This window comes from Cebus imitator, unplaced genomic scaffold (genome assembly GCF_001604975.1).
Source record: "Cebus imitator isolate Cc_AM_T3 unplaced genomic scaffold, Cebus_imitator-1.0 Scaffold122, whole genome shotgun sequence".
Taxonomy (NCBI): domain Eukaryota; kingdom Metazoa; phylum Chordata; class Mammalia; order Primates; family Cebidae; genus Cebus; species Cebus imitator.
This window is the reverse complement of record NW_016107437.1, coordinates 5,342,187-5,363,439: the sequence shown is the minus strand read 5'-3', so window position 1 is coordinate 5,363,439 and position 21,253 is coordinate 5,342,187. Positions and strand designations below refer to the sequence as shown.

Genomic DNA, 21,253 nt, shown 5'->3' with positions numbered 1-21,253 from the left:
AGGCAGGCAGATCACCTTAGGTCAGGAGTTCGAGACCAGCCTGACCAACATGGAGAAACCCTGTCTCTACTAAAAATAAAAAATTAGCTGGGTGTGATGGCGGGCGCCTGTAATCGCAGCTACTCAGGAGCCTGAGGCAGGAGAATTGCTTAAACCTGGGAGGCCATGGTTGCAGTGAGCCGTGATCTCACCATTGCACTCCAGCCTGGGCAACAGGAGCAAACCTCCATCTCAAAAAAATAAATACATACATACATACATACATACATAAGTAAAAGATATAATTTACTGCATTCCATTATCAATCAGAAAACATTCTAGGCTGAGCATGGTGGCTCATGCCTATAATTCCAGCACTTTGGGGGGCCGAGGCAGGAGAATTCCTTAAGCCCAGCAGTCCAAGACCAACTCTGGCAGCAAAGCAAGATCCCATCTCTACAAAAAAATTTAAAAATTAGCCAGCCATGGTGGCAAGCTCCTATAGTCCCAGCTCCTTGAGAGGCTGAGCTGGGGGGATCACTTGAGCTTGGGAAGTTGAGACTGCCGTGAACCATGGTTGTACCACTACACTCCAATCTGAGTGACAGAGTGAGACCATGTCTCCAAAAACAGAAAATGAAAGAAAACATTCTGTGTTCTGCTCTGTGTACACATGACTTTCAGAAGTTGTTCAGTTTCCTATTTTGTGTTGAGTATTTTGACATTGTGGGAAACTCTCAGGTCATTGAGAATTTTAAAACACCCAGTGTTATAAAATATTCAAAAATACTTTGACATGTGATAATATCACACTTGCCATATAATTAATATTGTTTTTATTTAAAAATTATTTGTAGACAGGATTTCCTGTATTGCCCAGGCTGGACTTGAACTCCTGTGCTCAAGTGATCCTCCCAGTTCCTCCTGAGTAGCTGGGATTATAAGCACATGCCACTGCACATGGCTTGTTTTAATTTTTTATATTTATCTATTTGGCTTGACTTTGTAATCTAACCAGTTGGTTTTACATTGGATGTTTAAATAGACGAAAAAAGATCTACATTAATTTCTCTTTAGAATGTAGAAAACAAAATATTTAGAACAATTCAGAGATTTAATGACCTGAGTCTAGAAAGCTGAACAGTGCCAATATGACTTTTAAAAAAATCCTGTTCTCCTACTGGCAAAGAATTTCACAGATTAATGTGCAGGAGTGGTGAAGGACTTGTTACTTCTTTGAATTTTGGGAGTTGCCACCTTCTATTAATAAAAGCATTTCCTCAGCAAATGGGAAAAGTTCGCTCTCCCTGACTCTCCTGCAGGCTCACTGTCCCCTCCCACTTCCTCTCTCCCACTCTCTCCCCATCTCTCTCTCTCTCTCTCTCCCCCCCGTCTCTCTCTCTCTCTCTCTGTCTCTCTCTCTCTCCCCCTTTCTCCCCCTCTCTCCTCCCCACCTTCTCCCCACCTTCTCCCTCTCTCCCCCTCTCCCGCTCTCCTTTCTTTCTCCTTCTCCCACCTCCTTATATTACCTGTGTTAGACTCAAGAGTAATGTCACTCAGCATGTGTCCTCTCCTAGCAGCCTAACCTGCTCCAGTTCGGACCTGAATGCTGTCTTTAGGTCTGGTGTCAGCAGCAACAGACCCCACAGAGTTCGGGTCAGGACCTGTAACAGGGAAACAACTTCCTTAAGGAAAAAGAAAATAAAGAGCTGGAATAGTCCTCTCAACATCCCAAATCCACAGGGAAGTGATGTGGTCATTTAAAAGCAGAAACAACAATAAAAGTGTAGAATCATTGTGTTAAATGCCCAGGCAGGATGAGACATTAAAATCAAATCAATTCTTACTCAGATTTGCGCCACCATTCAGGGACTTTTGGTGATTGTTAGGGTTTCAGTGTGTAGGGTCTAGATGGAACCCACCAATGAAATAAATTAGTCATTGTGCACATCATCTCATCCAGGCAAAGAGTAAAATTGCTGTGGAAAATAAAAATGACATCCTCATTCTTTATCCATTTCCCTTCTGGAGAAATGTGACTCTTTTCTGAAGTCCAGTATGGCCAGTTAAAACAAGTAAATTTCATTGTCCCAAGGCAACCTATAGTCTGGAGAGAGGATTTCATTCCCTTCCTTTAAAATAAACTGTTCTGTCTCCACAGAGGATGGGAAGCACAGGCACAGGGCTCCATGAAGGCACGGACGAGCTGGCCTGGTGTTCAAGGAGGTGGAATTGGCATTTTTTCAAACCTTCTTGGTGTGTGACGTGCCTGGAGCTGCTCTGCATCTGTAGGTGGATTGCAGGGCTAGCGGGTGGGAAGAGGTGAGAGGCAGGCCTAGGAAGAGAACTCTTGTTCTTAACACAACATCCTGGCACCATCAGGAGAGCGCTGAGTGCTTCCAGTTCTGGGAGTGTGGCAAGGGATGGCTAAAGGAAACCAGAGACACAATTGTCCCATTTACAGTTGATACGGAATTTCTGTGACTCCTTCTTTAATAGGTTGGGAAAGGCTGCTTTTGGTGATTGACACCCTCCCTCCCAGGGGCCATGACTCACTTCACAGGTGAGCTAGCTTAGCTCTGCCTGGCTGATAAGGACCTGTCATTCTTTTTCCAGTTCCCCTCCTCTCCTCCAGGGTTTCACTTGGTTAATGAATAAGCTTGAGGCATGAGGTGTAAATTCTTTTTTTTTTTTGAGATGGAGTCTCACACTGTCGCCAGGCTGGAGTGCATCGTGGCACCATCTTGTCTCACTGCAACCTCCAACTCCCTGGTTCAAGCAAGTCTCCTGCCTCAGCCTCCCGAGTAGCTGGGATTATAGGCACGCACCAGTATGCCCAGCTAATTTTTTTACTTTTGGTAGAGACGTGGTTTCACCATGTTGGCCAGGATGGTCTCGAACTTCTGACCTTATGATCTGCCTGCCTTGGCTTCCCAAAGTGCTGAGATTACAGGTGTGAGCCACCATGCCTGACCAGTTAATTTTTTTTTTAACCAAATGAAAAGCACTTCAAAACATCCACAGAGAGACAGTTAACGCAAGTGTCAGTAGCACAGCCCAGCAGCTTCTCTATTAGCTTATATACAAACAGACTAAGCTTTTCAACTGTTGAAACCTGTAAACCTTAAAACATGTGCTGCATGTCAGGCTGTTTGCATATGTGCTATGGGAAGTAGAATAAACAGGGGACACTGCTTTATCACCGTATCACTAATATTGTGGCAGATTTAATGCTTCATAAACAGGCCAACAGGTTGCCAAGGTTAGCTAGGTCCAAAAGTGTTGTCTCATTGCAGGTGGTGTGTATGTCTGTTTGGTGTGTATTTATTTGTACCTGGCGTCTGAAGTTCCTGAGAACTAGTCCAGGTGAAGGGACCCAAACTGAGTCTGTAGACGCAGCCTCTGCCTCCAGCCAGCACTTCAGTTACACACAGGCAGTGAAGAGGTTGTGTCCTAAATGTTCTTTTGTTGATTAACCTTTTAGAACACAAAGCACATTGTCACATAGAAATGCTGTTTTGAATGGTGGGTGTCAGTGAGCTGTGGTGCGTTATAGAGTTCGGGTCAGGACCTGTTGAGTGGGTCAGGAAATCAATGCTGGTAGATACCAGCATTAAAAAAAAAGGGAGAAAGTGGAAGAAAAGGACATAACAGAGTAGGTTTCATGTGGTAAAAGTAGGTATTGTTGAGTGATACTGTTGCAATTTAAAACTTATTGCCAGCTGTATGCTGTTAAATTGGGAATCCCTCAGGCAAGGGAAGGGCCATCGTCAACAATGGGTTAAGTACCGGCTGTGTACCGAGGTCCAGCACAGTGACATCAGGCAAGTTATTTTAACACATCTCAGGCACTGTTCTGTCATATTCACACTAAGACTGCTTTACAGGGGTAGGATTAGAGATGGAAGAAATAGATTAATGTATTAGGATGTAGAATAATGTGTTAGGATTAGAGGTAGTAGAGTACCTGGTGCTTAGTAACCTCCCTATAAACCATGATTGGTATCTGTTTGTACTTCTTTATGATATGTATATAAGCAGACCTTAAAGATATTATGAAATGGCATTAACTAAGCCGTGTACTATTTACTCTTCTCCGGAGTGGAATTTATTCAGAGTTCTTGACATTTAGGATCTGCCATTTCACATGATCTAGCAGATCTTTGATTTTACCTTAAATTATTCTTGTGTGGTTGAGGCATCAATCTTAATTTTCTCCCATGAAGTGTGAAGAATGTTGTAAAGTGCTTAGGTCTTTCAGCTGTCTGTCAACTTACTCAAGACTGTTAAGTATGGAATTGCTTCCCAAGTCTATTTTAAGTTGTGTTTCGTCTTTAAAAAAAAAAAAAAAAAAGTATTCTTCTTTTTTTAAATAACTGTTCTAAACTTTTTTCTGAATTCCCATCTGCTTCTACTTGATGGCATCATAAATTCCTTCTTACCTTCTGCACATCACTACCCACTTTTTAAGCTGCTATGTCAGCTCTTGTGAAAACCTTTTTTGTGTTGGGCTGGGTGTGAGAGCGGCAGCTTTGTTGACTGTTTTGAGGGGCAGGTTAAAGTTGTCATCAGAAGCATGCGTCAGGGTCAGGGAGCTCGGGTTTCATGCCCCAGCTGTGCCCGTCAGAATCTCGGTCTTTAGCCTCTCTCCCCCTCTGTTTGCCTAGCTGTGGAAGTAGAATTGTTACCCACTTTGTGGGGTGGTTTTGAGGGAAAAAAAGAGCATCAGACTGGTAGCACTGGATCGAGGGTCACATCTCTGGCAAGTACCTTATCAGGTACAGCTCCATGGCCTCTTCTGCTCTTCCCATCTTCCCAGGTTCTAGCCCTAGTGCTTTTGGTAAGACTCTCTCCGGACCTCAACCTCTCTGTGGAGAAAAGAGCGAACTTCCAGGTGCAGCTTCCTGCCTCCAGATTCACAAAGCTGTCCACGCGCACACCTCCCTCCTTCTGTGCCTCTGCCAGGTGCTTGTCCCCACACATGTGTTCTGAGTCCCTCTCTCAGGCCTTGTGCTACATCTTATCCATGCCCACCCATGGGCAGAATCCCTTCCACTGTTCAAAATAACTCCCACAACCCCAGCTCGCCTCTTCTCCCAATTCTTTGCTTTCTTTTCGGAATTCAAGGCATCTGCAGTCACCATCCTTGCTGTGTGGTTCCTCACTCAGTCTCCTCTAGCTGTGGTCCCCACACCACTGAGTCTGTTCTCACTGAACACCCTGTGACCCCCTTGCCACACTCACCAGGCAGTCTTCTCATCTTGCCGAGTGTTCAGTACTCTGACCACTTCTTCCCTTTCTTTTGGAGACAGAGCCTTGCTTTATTGTCCAGGCTGGAATGTGGAGTGCAGTGGTGTGGTCATAGCTCACTACAGCCTCAAACTCCAGGGCTGACGATCCTTCTGACTGTCTCCTGAGTAGCTGGGACTACCGGTGTGCACCACTATGCCCAGCTAATATATTTTTTTTTTAAGTAGAGATAGTGGTCTCACTGTGTAGCCCAAGCTGTCCTCAAACCCATGAACTCAAGTGATCCTCTCGCCTTGTCCTCCCAAAGTGCTGGGAACTACAGGCGTGAGCCACGGTGCCTGGCATCTTCTTCCTCCTTGAAGCAATGTTTTTTTGAATTCCCTAGGTTTGCCCTTCCCCTTTCAGGCCACAGCTTCCCAGGCTCTCTTGCCTACCCTCCCCGTGTATATAAATATTAAAGGCTGGTGCTCCTGAGTTCAATCTGGAGGCTTCTCTGCTTTCCCTGTGCCTTCTCCTCAGCAATTCCCTCTTTCTGGGGGCTCAAACCACCTTCATGCCAGTGATTCCCAAATGAATTCGCTCTGCCCATCCCACATTTCCACCGATGTTTCCCAGGTACTTCAAAGCCACCATCCACCCCATTCCTGTGTTCCCACTATCCTGTTCTCTTGTCCCAGATGGTATGACCCTCCACTGCCCAGGCTAGTACTTGGAGGACTGTGTAGTTTCTCTGTACAGGTATTGATCGACTTACGACCTATGCAACTTACGACCATTCGACTTTATGACCACAATCGCTAGCCATGACTGCTCCGCGTCTGGCAGCGCAGACGTTGCCCAGCTGGGCGTACGACAGTGCGGACCAGCTTCCGGTAGCACTACCATCTCCACGTGCATATAGCCTACTCAACTTACGACCAAATTGTGTTACGACCGGTCTGTCGGAACCAATCGTGGTTGTAAGTCGAGCACTAGCTGTATTCCCACCTCTTCCATCCTAACAAGCCACTGCCCTTTCTCTCTGTATGTATTACACTGATGTCCTTCTGATCTTCCGGAAGCTTTGTTAGGAGGAGGAGATCTGACCACAAGGCCCTCCTGACTAAGCGTCTCAGTGTGGCATGCCTTTGCCCATCGCTCCGCTGAACCACTGGCCCTTCTCCTCCTTCCTCCCTAGGTTTCGCTGTTATGGTCATTCATCCTCAGTCTAGACTGCGTTCCTTTATCGGATGAGTCACCTCGTATTCCTTCTGCCTGGATCACAATTCCCCATCTTCAGAATTTCTACACTATCTGCTCTCCCAACCCTCAAGTCTTGGGAAAGACCCAAGTGTCTTTTCCTTAAGGAAACTGTTCCTAAACCCTAGGCGTGGTCAGTTCCTCATGGGAAACTCCAGCACAAGCTCCTTTTCTAACCCTGAGCCCATGCCTGATGGTCTGTGCACTATCTCTCTCCCTGAGTACTGGGCTGTGGGCTGTATCTCTCTGATTCACTCTCATAGCCTTAGTTGCTTTGTTTTAGAAGATAGTTTGTTAATGAATGAATGGATAGATGAGTAAATGAACAAGTGAGATTGAAATATACAGGCATTCATTGGTGTCCACGGGGGATCAGTTTCAGGACCCCTGAGTATACCAAAATTCTCACATACTCAGGTCCCACCGTCAGTCCTGCAGACCCTGTGGATATGAGAGGCCCCCCATATAGGCAGGTTTTGAATCCTTCAAAGACTGTGTTTTCCTTTTTTAATTCCTTCCTTTTTCTAGTTCATTAAAGAAAGACTGTTTTCAAAATGTGTTGGGTTTTGAAAAATATATATAAGTGGACCCATACAGTTCAAACACGTGTTGTTCGAGTGTCAACTGTATTTGTTTGTAAAGTAGTTAGCATAGTTCTCTACAAGCATTTTAGCAATTAATAAATCGTGGCTTTAATAATTTTTGACTGACTTTTCAGCCTGTAACCATGAAGAAGAAAAATAAAACACCAGGCTGGGTAACCAAAGCAGGGTTCCTCATTGACATCATTCATTCAATTCTGAGGCAATTGGCTTGGGCCTTGGGAACTTACAGCCTAAACGGTAGCTCTTCTGCCTCTCGGTCAGCCTGTTAATATCTCATATTTATTGTCGCCTCTTCTGCTGCCCCTTCTCATGTTAAAATCATCATTTCCCACCTAGATTCCTGCCTACTTGGTGTTCCTCTACCAGTCTTTTTGCCTCCTTCACTCTTCCTCCAGATTGCGGGCTTCTTAAGCATTGGGAATCCCTTCCCCACTGCTGCATTCCAGTAGCCAGTGCCACTGTTTATTGAATGAATGAGATGGCTGGGCACAGTGGCTCATGCCTGTAATCCCAGCCCTTTGGAAGGCCAATGTGGGTGGATCAGTTGAGCCCGGGAGTTTGAAACGAGCCTGAACAAGATGGCAAAATCTTCTCTCTGCAGAAGATAAAAAAAATCAGCCGGGTGTTGTGGCATGCAGTTGTAGTCCCAGCTACTCAGGAGGCTGAGGTGGGAGGATTGTTTGAGCCCAGAAGCTTGAGGCTACAGTGAGCCATGATACCACTATTGCACTCCAGCCTGGGGAACAGAGCAAGACTCTGTCTGAAAAACAAACAAACGAATAATGAATGAATGAATGAATGAATGAGATGAATGTTTTAACAGGTGGTTTCAGGGTTTAATTTAAAAAATTAAAAATCAATTAATTTTAGTCTCAGAAAATTTTGAGAATTTGTAGTTCAGACTTTTTAAAAATAATGTTTTCTTTTGTTGTTGTTGTTTGAGAGTATGCAGAGCAATGGAATGTCTTATATTGGCTTTGGCGAAGTTCTTTTTGTCTGAATTACATATTTGTGATTTAACAGCAGTAACCTTGTTAATTAAGTACCTACACGCCCCAGGCCCTGTGGTAAAAGCTTTGTAAGGTAGGTGGAGATGTCTGTTTTATAGGTAAAGAAAGAGAAGTCCAGGGAGGCAGGTAATTCACCCCAGACAACTTAAGGTTTGGGCGGGATTTGAACCCAGGTCTCTGTGGCCTCAGAACCTGTGGTTTTCCCATTTGACTTTGTGGCTTCCCTTTGGGTAGGTTTTAAATAATTAAACATCACCATTATCTTCATGTCTAAAGAGTGTTTTCTTTGCCACTTCCTTGGCCTTAATTGGAGAACTGTAAAGTGAAGTGACATGTGGGAACAGTGGCCAGCGTGTGTTATCTGTCCATATTTAATTGAGGGGAAGGATGGGGAGGTAGCAGATTGGAGGGCCTGACTTGTTCTAGGTGACAGAACCAAGATCACACTCTGCCCCATTCTTCTACATCCTAGTTGGGTGCCAATGGAACTTTCTCTCTGCCTTGTCAGTAAGCAGTTAATAACAGCATCTTCCCTCACCGCAGTGAGGGTCCAGCAAGTAGGATCTGTGGAAGCTGTCTGGAGATGCCTCGCTGCTCTTGCAGCTTCCTCTGCACTCTCCATCTCTGTAAGCACGGCCGTCGGAACCTGCTTCCTTTCCTTGATTCTTTCCTTTCCTTTCTTGAGTGCCTCTCATGGGTCAGGCACTGCCATGGAGGCCCTGAGGAAGCAGAGAGGAAGGAATGCAGTCCTCCACTATCTTCACTAGTTCTGTCTGTCCCTTTATGGGGCTCAGATCTCTTTCACTGTCCTACTTTCCCCTCTTTCAGCCTCAGTACTTTTTTAAAAAAAAATTATTAGCCCTTATTGAAGAAACATAGTGTAAAAGGAAGCATGAAGGACAAGGAATCCCAAGCTCTGGCTCCCAATGGTGTGAGCAGGCAGGCGGGCCAGCTTCTGCTGTCAGTGACAGTGGCCCATTTCCTGCCCAGGCAAAGCTGCCCATTAGAGCCAGAGCCAGGGCCCTCCAGTTTCCAGTCCAGGCACTTTTTTCACATAGCAGGCTTCAACATGGGATTTTCTAACTGAAAAATTTGGATTGTTTTTTCTGGCTTGTTTTTTCTCTTGAGAAGAAACAGGCTGCCAGCAGACATAAAGGCTTTTTTTATTTATTCATTTATTTATTTTCCGTTTTTTCTGAGATAGGGTCTCTCTCTGTTGCCCAGGGGCTGGAGTACAGTGCTGCAGTCTCAGCTCACTGCAGCCTCAACCTCGCCGGCTCAAGCAATCCTCCTACCTCAGCCTCCTGAGTAGCTGGGACTACAGGTGCACACCAACACACCCAGCTAATTTGGTTTGTTTTGTAGAGATGGGGTCACACTATGTTATGTTGTCCAGGCTGGTCTCAAATTCCTGGACTTAAGCGATCCTCCCACCTTGGCCTCCCAAAGTGCAGGGATTATAGGCATGAGCCACCACACCTGGCCTGACGTTTTGTTTCTTCCTTGCTTTCCTCCCATGATCATATGTTGAATTTCTGGAAAACTGCTGTGGATAACCCCAGGTGCTAAGCTGGGTGTACACAGCAAGTCTGCACTTTGTCTTGAAGACACTGAAGAGTTTGACAGAAGAGAATGGATCATGTCAGCAGGGAAATAATGGATTGGAGAGGTTGGAAAGGAGGGCTGTCATTTTCTGGGCTTGCCTGCCCTTTTTTACTTCTTTGGGCATATTGGAAATACCTTGATTTTACCATGTTTCTTTTAGATCACTGATTCCTGTTTGCAACCTAATATCTGCCTAGTTCCTTAGATGGGTTAAGGGGAAATATGTCTATGATCATTTTTCTGAACTCAGGAAAATGTTCATAGTGACCATTAGGGTTGGGTGGTTTTGTTTTCATTTATTTCAACATCTTTCTTTAAAGATTTTAAAGTTTACCCTTTTGGAAAATCTGATAAAACCCTCCATTCTCTATTTGGTAAATTGCAGAGGCTGTCCATCTGTCATAAATTTAAACCTGATCAAAACTATATGGAATATGAGAAAACTTTTGTATCTAATATATTCATATTTAAATAAGCAAACAAACACAAAGCAACCTTTGGTGTCATCCATGCACGAGCTGACAATCCAGAATGACTGCATGTGTGGTCAGTTACGGCCCCAGGCTGTGGTTGCTCTGAGGCTGAGAGGAATAAGAAAAGGCCATCTTAAAGGGTGTCAGAGAACGCACCCTTGACATTAAGACACACAATGGCATTAGAGGAGTAGGATTTGGGGCAGTGAAGTAGGGAGAGGCCACTGTTGGCACGTATCACTTCTGGTCATGGAGTAACACACCAGGTTATCACACAGGGACTCCTTCCAGCATTTGCACAAGCTGTTGTATGGAGAGATGGACACACTCCGATTCCTTGCAAACAGATGTATGCCAATGTTAGCTCTGCATGACACAAACCAGGACCCTTCCATTGCATGTGGTATCGTGGAAAGAATGTAGGCTTTGGTTGGGGTCCCAGCCTACACATATGTAGTCTGTGGGACCTTCGGCAAGTTCGTTTTTATGAATCTCAGTGTCCTTACCTTTAAAGCCAGGATAATGCTTAAAGGATTTTCTGTGCTGACAGAGGAAATAGCCAATAGTTATCTTTCTTTTTTGTTTTTGTTTTTTAATTTGTTTAATTAATTTATTTTTTTTTTGAGACAGGGTCTCACTCTGTCACCCTGGCTGGAGTGCAATGGCACAATCTCAGCTCATAGAAACCTCTACATCCCGGACTCAAACAATCCCACTACGTCACCCTCCCAGGTATTTAGGACTGCAGGCATGCCTGGCTAATCTGTGTATTTTAAGTAGAAACAGGGTTTCACTGTGTTACCTAGGCTGGTCTTGAACTGCTGGACTCAAATGATCCACCTGTCTTAGCCTCCCAAAGTGCTGGCATTACAAGCATGAGCCACCATCCTCAGTCCTCTTTTTTGTAACCATTGGAGTAATAAGAATATAGGCAATTGCCTTAGATATTGAGATCTTGATGTTTGCTGAGGATGGCCATGGTAAAAAAAAAATGCAGGACTAATGGTGTGTAACTGCTTCAGCAGTTTCCTAGTACACCCTCCCCACCCCCTAACAGTTGCTACAGTAAACTGGTTTCAGCCCTCTAAGAAGCAAACTGCAAAAATTCCCCTAGCGGCTGAGCAAGGCTGAAGTCTGGCATCTGAGCCGCAGTACTCATTTACACCACATGTGTCCCACTCAGGGGCTCCACTTCCATGGGACTGAAGACATTGAAACAGGAATAAGTTTGAGCTGATCTTAAAGAGGCCTTCTCACTTAAGCATAATGTTGAAAATGGCCTTCAGTAGTTAGACAGGGTAAACAATGGAAAAGTTAGACATTTTGTTTGTTTAAAATGCAATGAACATCTGTGAATCCACCACTCAGCCAAACAATTAAAACATGTACCCGCTCTTCTCCTGTCTAGTCCTCCTGATTCCCTTCCAGCACCAGCCACTTTGCTGAAGTGTGTGCCAATCATCTTCTTGCTGGTTTTTGTTTTCCCTCTCATACATACCCCCGCCATGTGTGTATGTATGTGTGTTGCAGGACCTGAGGGGGATTGCATTTATCATTCACCATTACATCACTGAGATTCATCCGTTTTATTCTATGTAGCTGTAGTGCCCTCATATTTTCTCTTAGACAATATTCCATTGTGTTAATGTACTGCAGATTTGTACTGCAGGGTCATAGGGAGTGAGAATGATCACCTTTAAGTGAGAACACTAGCTTGTTTTCCAAAATGGTCACATAGCCACTGGGGATCCTGTTGCTCCACACCTTCCAGATAGTTGGTATTATCAATATTTTCATAATTTTTGCCAGCACAGTAGGTATAGAATCATGTCTCCTTATAGTCATGATTTGCCTTTGTCTGTGGCTGAGCATCTCTGCATATGTCCACTGGCCTCACACACCTCCCTTCTGTGCAGTTACTGCTTGCCTCTCGTGCCGTGTGCCCACTTTTCCGCAGTTGTTTCCTCACTAGGTTATGGGTGTTTTTATGTATCCTAGTGCTAGTCCTGTCAGTTGAATGTCTTGCAGATATCTCCTCCTGGTTTATGGATTGCCTTTCTTCTCTTTAAAGTATCTTCTGAGGACAAAGGCTTTAATATTAATGTAGCCAAATTTATTGATCTTTTCTTTTATGCCTATCCTTTTTCTGTCTTCTTAAATTCTTTCCTACTTCAAGTTCAGAAAGATACTCACTTATGTTTTCTTTTCAAGCTTTCAGAGTTTGCTTTTGACATTTAAGTTCTTCATCCATCTGGAGTGAATTTTTCGGCATGGTGTGACTAAGAATCCAATTTCATTTTTTTTCCCTATGGATAAACAATTTTTCCAGCTTTTCCTTTTCCAGGCAGTTCTGTCAAAAGTCAAAGTTTCACAGATGTATACGTGTTTTTCTAGGTTGTTAGAATTCTGTATCATTGGTCCGTTTATCTCTGCATCGTTACTCCACTGTCTGAACTCCTATAGCTTTACAATAAGTTGTTTACCAGGTGAAGCAAGACCCGCTTCCTATTCTTTTTTAGAAATGTCCCAGCTGTTGTTGGCCCTTTTGTTCTAATTTTAGAATCCATCTTTCAGGTTTCCCAGAGTAACTGCGGTTTAACTGATGTATAATAAAATGACTGTCTTTGGTGTACAGTTCTGTGCCTCAGCGAATGCATGCAGTAATGTAATCAGCATTGCCGTCAGGATGCAGAATGGTTATGTCACCCCCAGAATGCCCTCACCCTCTTTATAGTCAACTTCCTCTTCCATTCTAGCCCCAGCACTAGCCCCAGGCGCTCTCAACCAGTTGTTTTCTACTGAGCTTTTTTCTTTTCTTATTTTTAAATTTTTTCAATATTTAATTAAAATGTTGGAGGCTGACTCTGGGCACACAGCCTGTGAGTTAGCCCTATTCCATGGGAGCTGTTTAAAAAATAAAATAAAACGTCAGAATATTTTTGCTGGAGTTGCAGTAAATTTATAAATCGATTTAGGAAGGAATCTACATTTTATGCTGTCTCCCTGTTCATAAACGTAATGCATCAACTTAGCTGAAAAGTCTTTGCTTGACAGTAGTGGAAAGTTCTTTTTAAAAAAAAAAAACCAGTCTAAACATTTTAAGTAATTCTTTAATACAGGAAACATTTTATAAGCTAATTGTCAACCTACATAAACAAAATGTATATAAATACACAGCAGACATCGGCAGTATTACATTGTTAAAATGTATATATTATATATATGCCACATCCTAGTTCCAAGCCAGCTTTGTTGCTTTACCTACAAGACCTCAGGCAAGCTGTTTAGTTTCTCCAATACTCAGTCTCTTTATTTGTGCGGTGACTACAACATCCGAAGATTAAATGCTGTGATGTGTGCAGTGTCAAGAGACAATGGACCAGGCACAGTGAAGCCGGAGTGGTTGAGACTCTTATGTGAAGGAACTGCTCCCACACACCTCCAGGGAAACAGGGAGGACTCTTAGCACATTTGGTTCCCCAGTGGCTTTCACAAAGTGGCAAGACCGATAGATTGCCTTGAATCATTTCCCTGACAAATTTGGAAAAGGTTAGTGTTACCCAGCAGCCTGCTACATACTGCTTCTGACAGACGAGCTGGAATCACTGGAGGACACAGTTGACGGCCAATTCATTTTGCTGATTCATCCTTTACAGGCGTGGCCTCAAGCCAGAGCTTGGCTTCTAGATTAAAGGCCGAGAGCTGCAAAGCTGCTGGGACTCGAAGGAATGCTGGTAAATTATTGCCACGTGGAGGCCAGCAGTGAAAAGCGGACTGTTATTTATTTCCCCCTTTAAGTGATCCTAAATTCCAAATGTGCTCAGATAAATTCCCTCGCCATGGTTGGGGAGTTGTTTGTAACATTTGTCCATCAGCTGGGAGCTGAATTACTGAAAACAATCAGATAGCATTAAATAGATTATCTCAGCTCCTCTGTGACCCTGTTATCACCTTTGCTTTCATGGGAATATTGACCCAAGCCTCCTCTCCTATTTGGTAATCCAAATTTAAACTTGAGAGAAGGATTTTTTTCGAGATAGGGTCTTGCTGTGTTGCCCAGGTTGGAGTGAGTATAGGCTGCAATCACAGCTCACTGCAGGCTCGTCTTCCTGGGCTCAGTCTATCCTCTCGCCTCACCTCAGACTCCCTAATAACTGAGACTATAGTCTCAAGCCATCACATCTGGCTAATTTTTTTTTTTTTTTTTTGATAGTGATAGTGTTTTGCCCCATTGTCCTGGCTGGTCTCAAACTCCTGGGCTCAAGCAGTCCTCCTGCCTTGGCCTCCCACTGTTCTGGGACTTTAGGCATCAGCAACCACACCCAGCAACAGAGGGATTATTGCAGGTGTCATCCCTTTTGGGCATGCTTGCAAAATAAACCTTTTTAAGTTAAAGAACGAAATAGCCAGGCCCAGCACGGTGGCTCATGCCCATAATCCCAGCACTTTGGGAGACCGAGGCAGGCAGATCACTTGAGCCCAGGAGTTTGAGACCAGCCTGGCCAACACAGCAAAACCCTGTCTCTATGAAAATTACAAAAATTAGCTGGGCATAGTGGCGCATGCCTGTAATCCCAGCTATTCAGGAGGCTGAGGCAGGAGAATCACTTGAACCCAGGAGGCAGAGGTTGCAGTCAGCCTAGATCACGCTTACATTCCAGCCTAGGTGACAGAGCAAGACTCTGTCACAAATAATAAATATATTAATAAAAATAAAGAACTTTCTTTAAAAAAAAAAAAGAATGAAATGGGGAAATCGAGGAGATGCTCATTGATTGACAGTTGGTACAGAATAATGATGATAGAACCAATGGATTCTCATATATCCACATTGATAGATTAATGTATTTTAATCTGTCGCAAGCCTAGGGAGTCACAAGCTTACAGGGAAATCACCAGTACATAAAACTGGTATGTGACAGGGTGACTTTTAAGAGAGGGTGGAGATTGTGTCTTGATTTACCAAATACCTGACGTAGTTCCTGGGACAAAAACACTCAGTAAGCAATTACCACATGGAAGAATGGGTGGCATTGTTTCTTGTATATAAATTGTTGGGAGACTGGGTAAATGAGTGAACAGAACCAGAAATATGACACATTAAAAGTAAGAAAAAGAACTGTTCCAAGAAATAAGATTTTGGGGAAAGGATCCTGTTTCTGTGGCTGTCTGATATGAGTAACTTTACTCAATGGCACATCTCCAGAACTACCTGCTTTTACTGCTTACCTCCTGAGTAAGTAAGTCAGAGCGTGCTGTTTTGAGCTCACGTTTCAGTAACCCCCTCTACTTCTTTGGGAGACTTTGTATAATATGAATATTCTCTAGCACCTTTTTTTAGAGATGGGGGTCTCACAGTGTTGCCCAACTTGGTTTTCAACTCCATGGGCTCAAGTCATCCTCCTGCCTTGGCCTCCCAAAGTGCTGCGATTACAAGTGTGAGCCTCCATGCCCAGCCTCTCTAATAGTTTGAGGGGTGTTTTCCCCTTTTTCTTTTTCACTATAGAGTATTTTAAAAGCAAACAAACTTCTTAGTAAAAATTTGTGTTTTCTGAAGTAGAGTTTTTTCCTATTTTGTTCTGTTTTTTAGATGGCTAAATATTTAGGGCATGACATTCCGGAAACCTTTGTTGTGCTGAGAAGTTTTAGTGAAATCCGGCCTGGTTGAAGATTAAAATGTGTCAGGTGCTGGATGTGGGGCACCTGCCTCCCTTTCCCTCTGCAGTTGTCTTTCCCTCTGCATTAAGGTCCCTGGTAAACTGGAGTCCCTTGTCCACTGCCAAAGTGGCCCAAAGCCTGCATGCTCGTCCCTACCACTGCATTCTGCCCTGCATTTATTCACATCATTTTTGTTGAGATGAAAACTATTCCATATCCAGAGGTTTTCTACTTGCAGGTAGACAGATTCTGTTTCTGATATCGTGGCGCTTTTGCAGCTACCAGGTGCAAAGACTGCCCTGAACAGCGTGGCCAGGCTCTTATGGTCTCACTGCCAGTGTGCATAATAGTTGTTGGCAGTGATAGTGGGCCAGGAACGCATATGCCCCAACTGGAGGCCAGAACCAGCAAATTAGTGCCCATCCACCAAGAGGCCACCATTGGTTCTCAATCCCACACTGCCATCATGATTCATCCACAGTAGCCTCAGAAGAGGGGGCAGCATGCGCGCAGAACACAACTGACCTGGCCTTAGTCTGAAGCATTAATACCAGGGGGGAAATAAGCCCCACTTTCAAGCACTCCTGCCAGCCAGAGGCGCATTATGGAGAATTAGCAGTCTTTAAGATGGAAGGAGCAGAGCCATGTCCTCAGTATTGTGAAGCTGTCTTAAATTTGCAGAGTGCATGGGAGCTAAGCTATGAGGATGCAAAGGCATAAGAAAGATGTAATGGACTTTGGGACTCCAGAGGAAGGACAGGAGGCTGGTGAGGGATAAAAGACTGCACATTGGGTGCAGTGTACACTGCTCAGGTGACGGATGCACCAAAACTCAGAAATCACTGCTGAAGAACTTTTCCATGCAAACAGACACCACCAATATTTATTTCAATAGTTCCCCTAAAACTATTAAAATAAATAAAATATTTTAAAAAACTGCATATGTAGTGTAATTCCAGTTATAGGTAGCTCAAGAGAAGGCAAAATTAAGCTCTGATGGTAGTAATGGTGACAGCACTTTTTAAGTTGAGGAAGATAATGCCATAATTGTGCTATATATCTGAGGTGCCTTCATCCAGTGAAGGAGGGGTAGGAGGCTGTCTACAAACAGGCATGAGGGTCACAGGGATGCTCTTTAATTGTGTGATGGATACGTGGGTGTTCACATTTGTTTAAAATTCATTGTAACAAAACAGGAAATAAACCCTGATAGTTAAAAAAAAATTTTAATAATGAAATGAAAATAGTAAAGCACTTTCAGAAGAACTTTGCAGAGTCCAGAGTGAGGTGCAGCGTGGTAAGAGGGACCCTGGTAATCGGGTTAGAGGAACCTGGTTTTGCATCTTGTCCCTGCCATGACCTCTGTGACCCAGCTTTCCCACCAGCAAAAACATCTCCTCCCTTGCAAGCATGCTATGAAGATTAGATATAATGCATGTAAAACACTGCACACAGACTTCCAGGAGGTCTTCAGTGTGTGACACAGTAATCACCACCCACTGGCAATATTGCTTTTTGTTACCATTTTTATTTTAGGAAAATAGGGTTTATAGTTTTCCCTTAGAGGTTTTGTTTGTTTTCATTTTGTAATTCCGAAAATGAATAATATCCAATAATGTTGACTGCAAACATTTTGAAAATTAGTATTTTACTTACATCATTACAGTTTACAAAGCATTTTGACACCAAAAAGGAGATTGGAGAACAATGACTCTTTTTTTCCAGATGAGAAAACTCAGACTTGGAGAGTTGAAGGGGGTGTACTCAAGGTCCTTTGTCTTCCAGGTGGCAGAGCCAGGGTCAGACCTCAGACCTGATGGGGCTCCTTTGACCACCTTAGGCTACCTATCAAAAGTGACATCTTTGGGGCTATGCCATACTTTTCTAAGTTTTTTTTTTTCTTTCTTTTCCTTATAGCTGTCAATACCAGCAAATATGCAGAAAGCTATCGGATCCAGACCTATGCTGAATATATGGGGAAAAAACAGGAAGAGAAGCAGATCAAAAGAAAGTGGATGGAAGATGGCTGGAAGGAGGCTGACAGCAAGCGGTTAAACCCCCAGTGCTTACCCTATGCCCTGCAGAATCACTATTACCGCAACAATAGGTAAGCGCTCTCAGCTGTTGATTTAAAAGGCCAGAGTTTTAGCAGCGGCTTTCCTTGTTGCCTCTCATAGGTTTTTAAGTACTGAATCTGACTTTTGAGAAAGATGGCGTTTCTAAATTTTCACATCATATCAGAAGTGATTATGGCCTAAATTCCCTGTATTTTAGAGACTGCTTTATAGACCACAGCTATTTCAGTTAACCCTTACAAAACCCCTTTGAAGCAGACAGGATTTTTTTTGATACAGGGTCTCATTCTGTTGCCCAGGCTGGAGTGCAGTGGCATGATCACAGCTCACTGCAGCTTCGACCTCCTGGGCTCAAGTGATCCTCCAACATCAGCCTCCTTAGTAGCTGGAACTACAGGTACATACTACCATGCCCAGCTAATTTTTGATTTTTTGTAGAGATGAGGTCTCACTGTGTTGCCCAGGCTGGTCTCAAACTCCTGGATGCAAGTGGTGCTCTTGCTTCAGCCTCCCAAAGTGCTGGGATTATAGGTTAGAGTCACTGTGCCTGACCCAGGATATGTCTTATTTCCCATTTTGGGGATGAGAAGATGGAGGCTGTGTGTCTTGTTCACCAGTTCTGTGAGACAACCAGGATTAGAACTGAACCCATGTGTGCCTGATCCCTTCCTCTTCTCGGTATGGCTGACTCTACCTGATCTCCTGAGCTTTCAGATTCTGTAGATACCGAACCATGTGCTTACTGTAGAAAGAATGCTTGACTCACTCTTTCTTTTACCACCCATAATCCTCCCTGCAGAAAATAAATGCTGGCAACATTTGGTATCTTTGTGAAACCACAAATCATAGGTATGGGAAAATGTATTCATATGTATGTTCAATATAGAAAATTGTGAAGTTTAGAACAATGTGAATTAGCAAGAGAAAAAAATTAGCAATAATCCCAACACCCAGAAGCAGTTACCGATAATATTTCAGATTGCCTTCATACTTTTAAAATGGTTTTTTAGAGAGTAAAAACATTGAGGTATGATTAAGAGAAAATAAAATGCAAAGATCTTAAATGTTTAGAGTCTTACCAGTTATATACACTCATATAACCACCACCCAAAGCACGATATAGAACATTTCTATTTTCCTTGAATTTCCTTGTGTCCCTTTTCAAACAATCCCAGATTCCCACTACAATTCTCATTACCCTAAGCAACCATTTTTAAATTTTTACCACTATAACATTAGTTTCACCTATTCTTGGAATTTATGAAAAGTAGAATCGTTTTGCATTGTTTAACTTTTTTGCTTAATATGTTTTTTAAATTCATCCTTGCTATTATGTCTCAGTAGTTTTTTTAAATTGTTGAGTAGTATTTAATTATGTAAATATTGAGCATTTATTTTACCCCCATTCTCTTGATGGTGGACATTTGAATTGTTTCTAGTTTGAAGCTGTTATCAGTAAGGCTGCTGTGTTTTGTCTACATATGTAGAATTACTGATTTTTAGGATAAGTGTGTGTGAAACTTTATAAGAACAAAGAAGCAGTTCTTTAATTTTTTTTTTTTTTTTTTTGAGACGGAATCTTGCTGTTGCCCAGGCTGGAGTGCGCTGGAGTGCAATGGCACAGTCTTAGCTCACTGCAACCTCCATTTCCCGGGTTCAACCAGTTCTTCTGCCTCAGCCTTCTGAGTAGCTGCGATTACAGGCGTGGACCACCATGCCCAGCTAATTTTATTTTTAGTAGAGAAGGGGTTTCACCATGTTGGTCAGGCTGGTCTCGAATTCCTGATCCACCCACCTTGGCCTCCCCAAATGCTGGGATTACAGGCATGAGCCATTGCGCCCAGCCTCTTGCCCCTTTTAAAACTGGGTTGTCTTTTTGCTGTTAACGTATAGTTCTTTTATGTAGTCTAGATAGATAGCCTTTGTCAAATGTGTGTGCTGCATGTGTATTTTTTCGATTCTGTGGTTTGCCTATTCATTTTCCCTGTGATGTTTTTAAATGAACATATTTTTTTCTCTTTCTTTCTTTGTTTTCTTTTTTTCTTTTTTTTTTTATATAGTCTTGCTTTGTTGCCTAGGCTGGAATTCAGTGGTGCAATCTCAGCTCACTGCAACGTCTGCCTCCCAGGCTCAAGTGATTCTCATGCCTCAACCTGTGTAGGTTATAGGCATGAGCCACCACACCTGGCTAATTTTTGTATTTTTAGTAGAGACAGAGTTTTGCCATGTTGCCCAGGCTGGTCTCGAACTCCTAGCCTCAAGTGATCCGCCCACCTCAGCCTTTCAAAATGCTGGGATTACAGATGTGAGCCACCATACGTAGCCAGAGATTTTTAATTTTCATAAAGTCCTTTATATTTAGTAAGTTTTTTCCTTAGTGGATTTTTTTCCCCACAAAATCTTTGCCTACCCTAAGGTTGCAGTGATTTTCTCTTGTTTTTTTTGTAGAACATTTGTAATTTTAACTTTTAGATTTAGGTTGTGACCCATTTCAAATTAATTGTGTATATCAAGTGAAATATGGAGATCAGGGTTTTTGTCTTCTGGTTTTTTTTTTTCCATTTGACTATCTGGTTGTTCCAACAACATTTTAACCGTTTGTTTAAAACAGTTTTATTAAGTCCTTATGTTTATCAAGTTTTTTCCTTAGTGGATTTTTTTCCCCCCAAAATCTTTGCCTATCCTAAGGTTGCAGTGATTTTCTCATGTTTGTTTGTGGAAGGTTTGTAATTTTAACTTCTACATTTAGATCATGACCCATTTCAAATTAATTGTGTATATGCAGTGAGATACGGGTTTTTTTTCCACATGACTATCTGGTTGTTGAACAACATTTTAACAGTTTGTTTAAAACAGTTTTCTTCCTTCATTGGTTTGACTCACTACCTTTGTCAAAAATAAACTGACCGTGTATGTCTAGGTCTGTTTCTGCACTCTTCACTTCCAGTCAGTTATGTCTTTTCTTATGCCAGTACCACACTGTCTTATTACTGTGGGTTTATAGTATCTTAAAACCAGATACATATACCTTCTAACAGTGTTAGATTCTTTTGACCATTCTATATCTTTTGCATTCTATATAAATTTTAGAATAATGTTGCCATTTTCTTCAATAAGCCTACTTTTTTAGTTTTTACTATGGCAGTCTGGTATATTTGATGTTAGTTTTCTTCCTAAGTATTTTTTTCTTTTTTTATATAGAGATGGGGTCTCACTCTGTCATCCAGGCTGCAGTACAGTAGCATGATCACAGGTCACTACAGCCTTGACCTCCTGGGCCCTAAGATTGTCCTGTCTCAGCCACCAAAGTAGCTGGGACTACAGGCACTTGCCACGACTCCCAGCTAATTTTTTAAAAT

At 42.9% G+C, this 21,253-nt stretch overlaps 1 protein-coding gene across 3 annotated transcripts in view; it reads left to right on the top strand.

The window, feature by feature from the left end:
* PARN (poly(A)-specific ribonuclease) overlaps positions 1-21,253 on the top strand; it is a 200,313-nt gene that overhangs the window by 134,748 nt on the left and 44,312 nt on the right. For all 3 annotated transcript variants that reach the window (XR_001828543.2, XM_017540011.2, XM_017540012.2), the window contains exon 22: positions 17,737-17,926. Coding sequence is in view for 2 of the 3 variants with exons in the window: in XM_017540011.2 (XP_017395500.1) it covers positions 17,737-17,926 (190 nt within the window). In the remaining variant the exon portion in view is untranslated. The remainder of the gene's footprint in view (positions 1-17,736; positions 17,927-21,253) is intronic.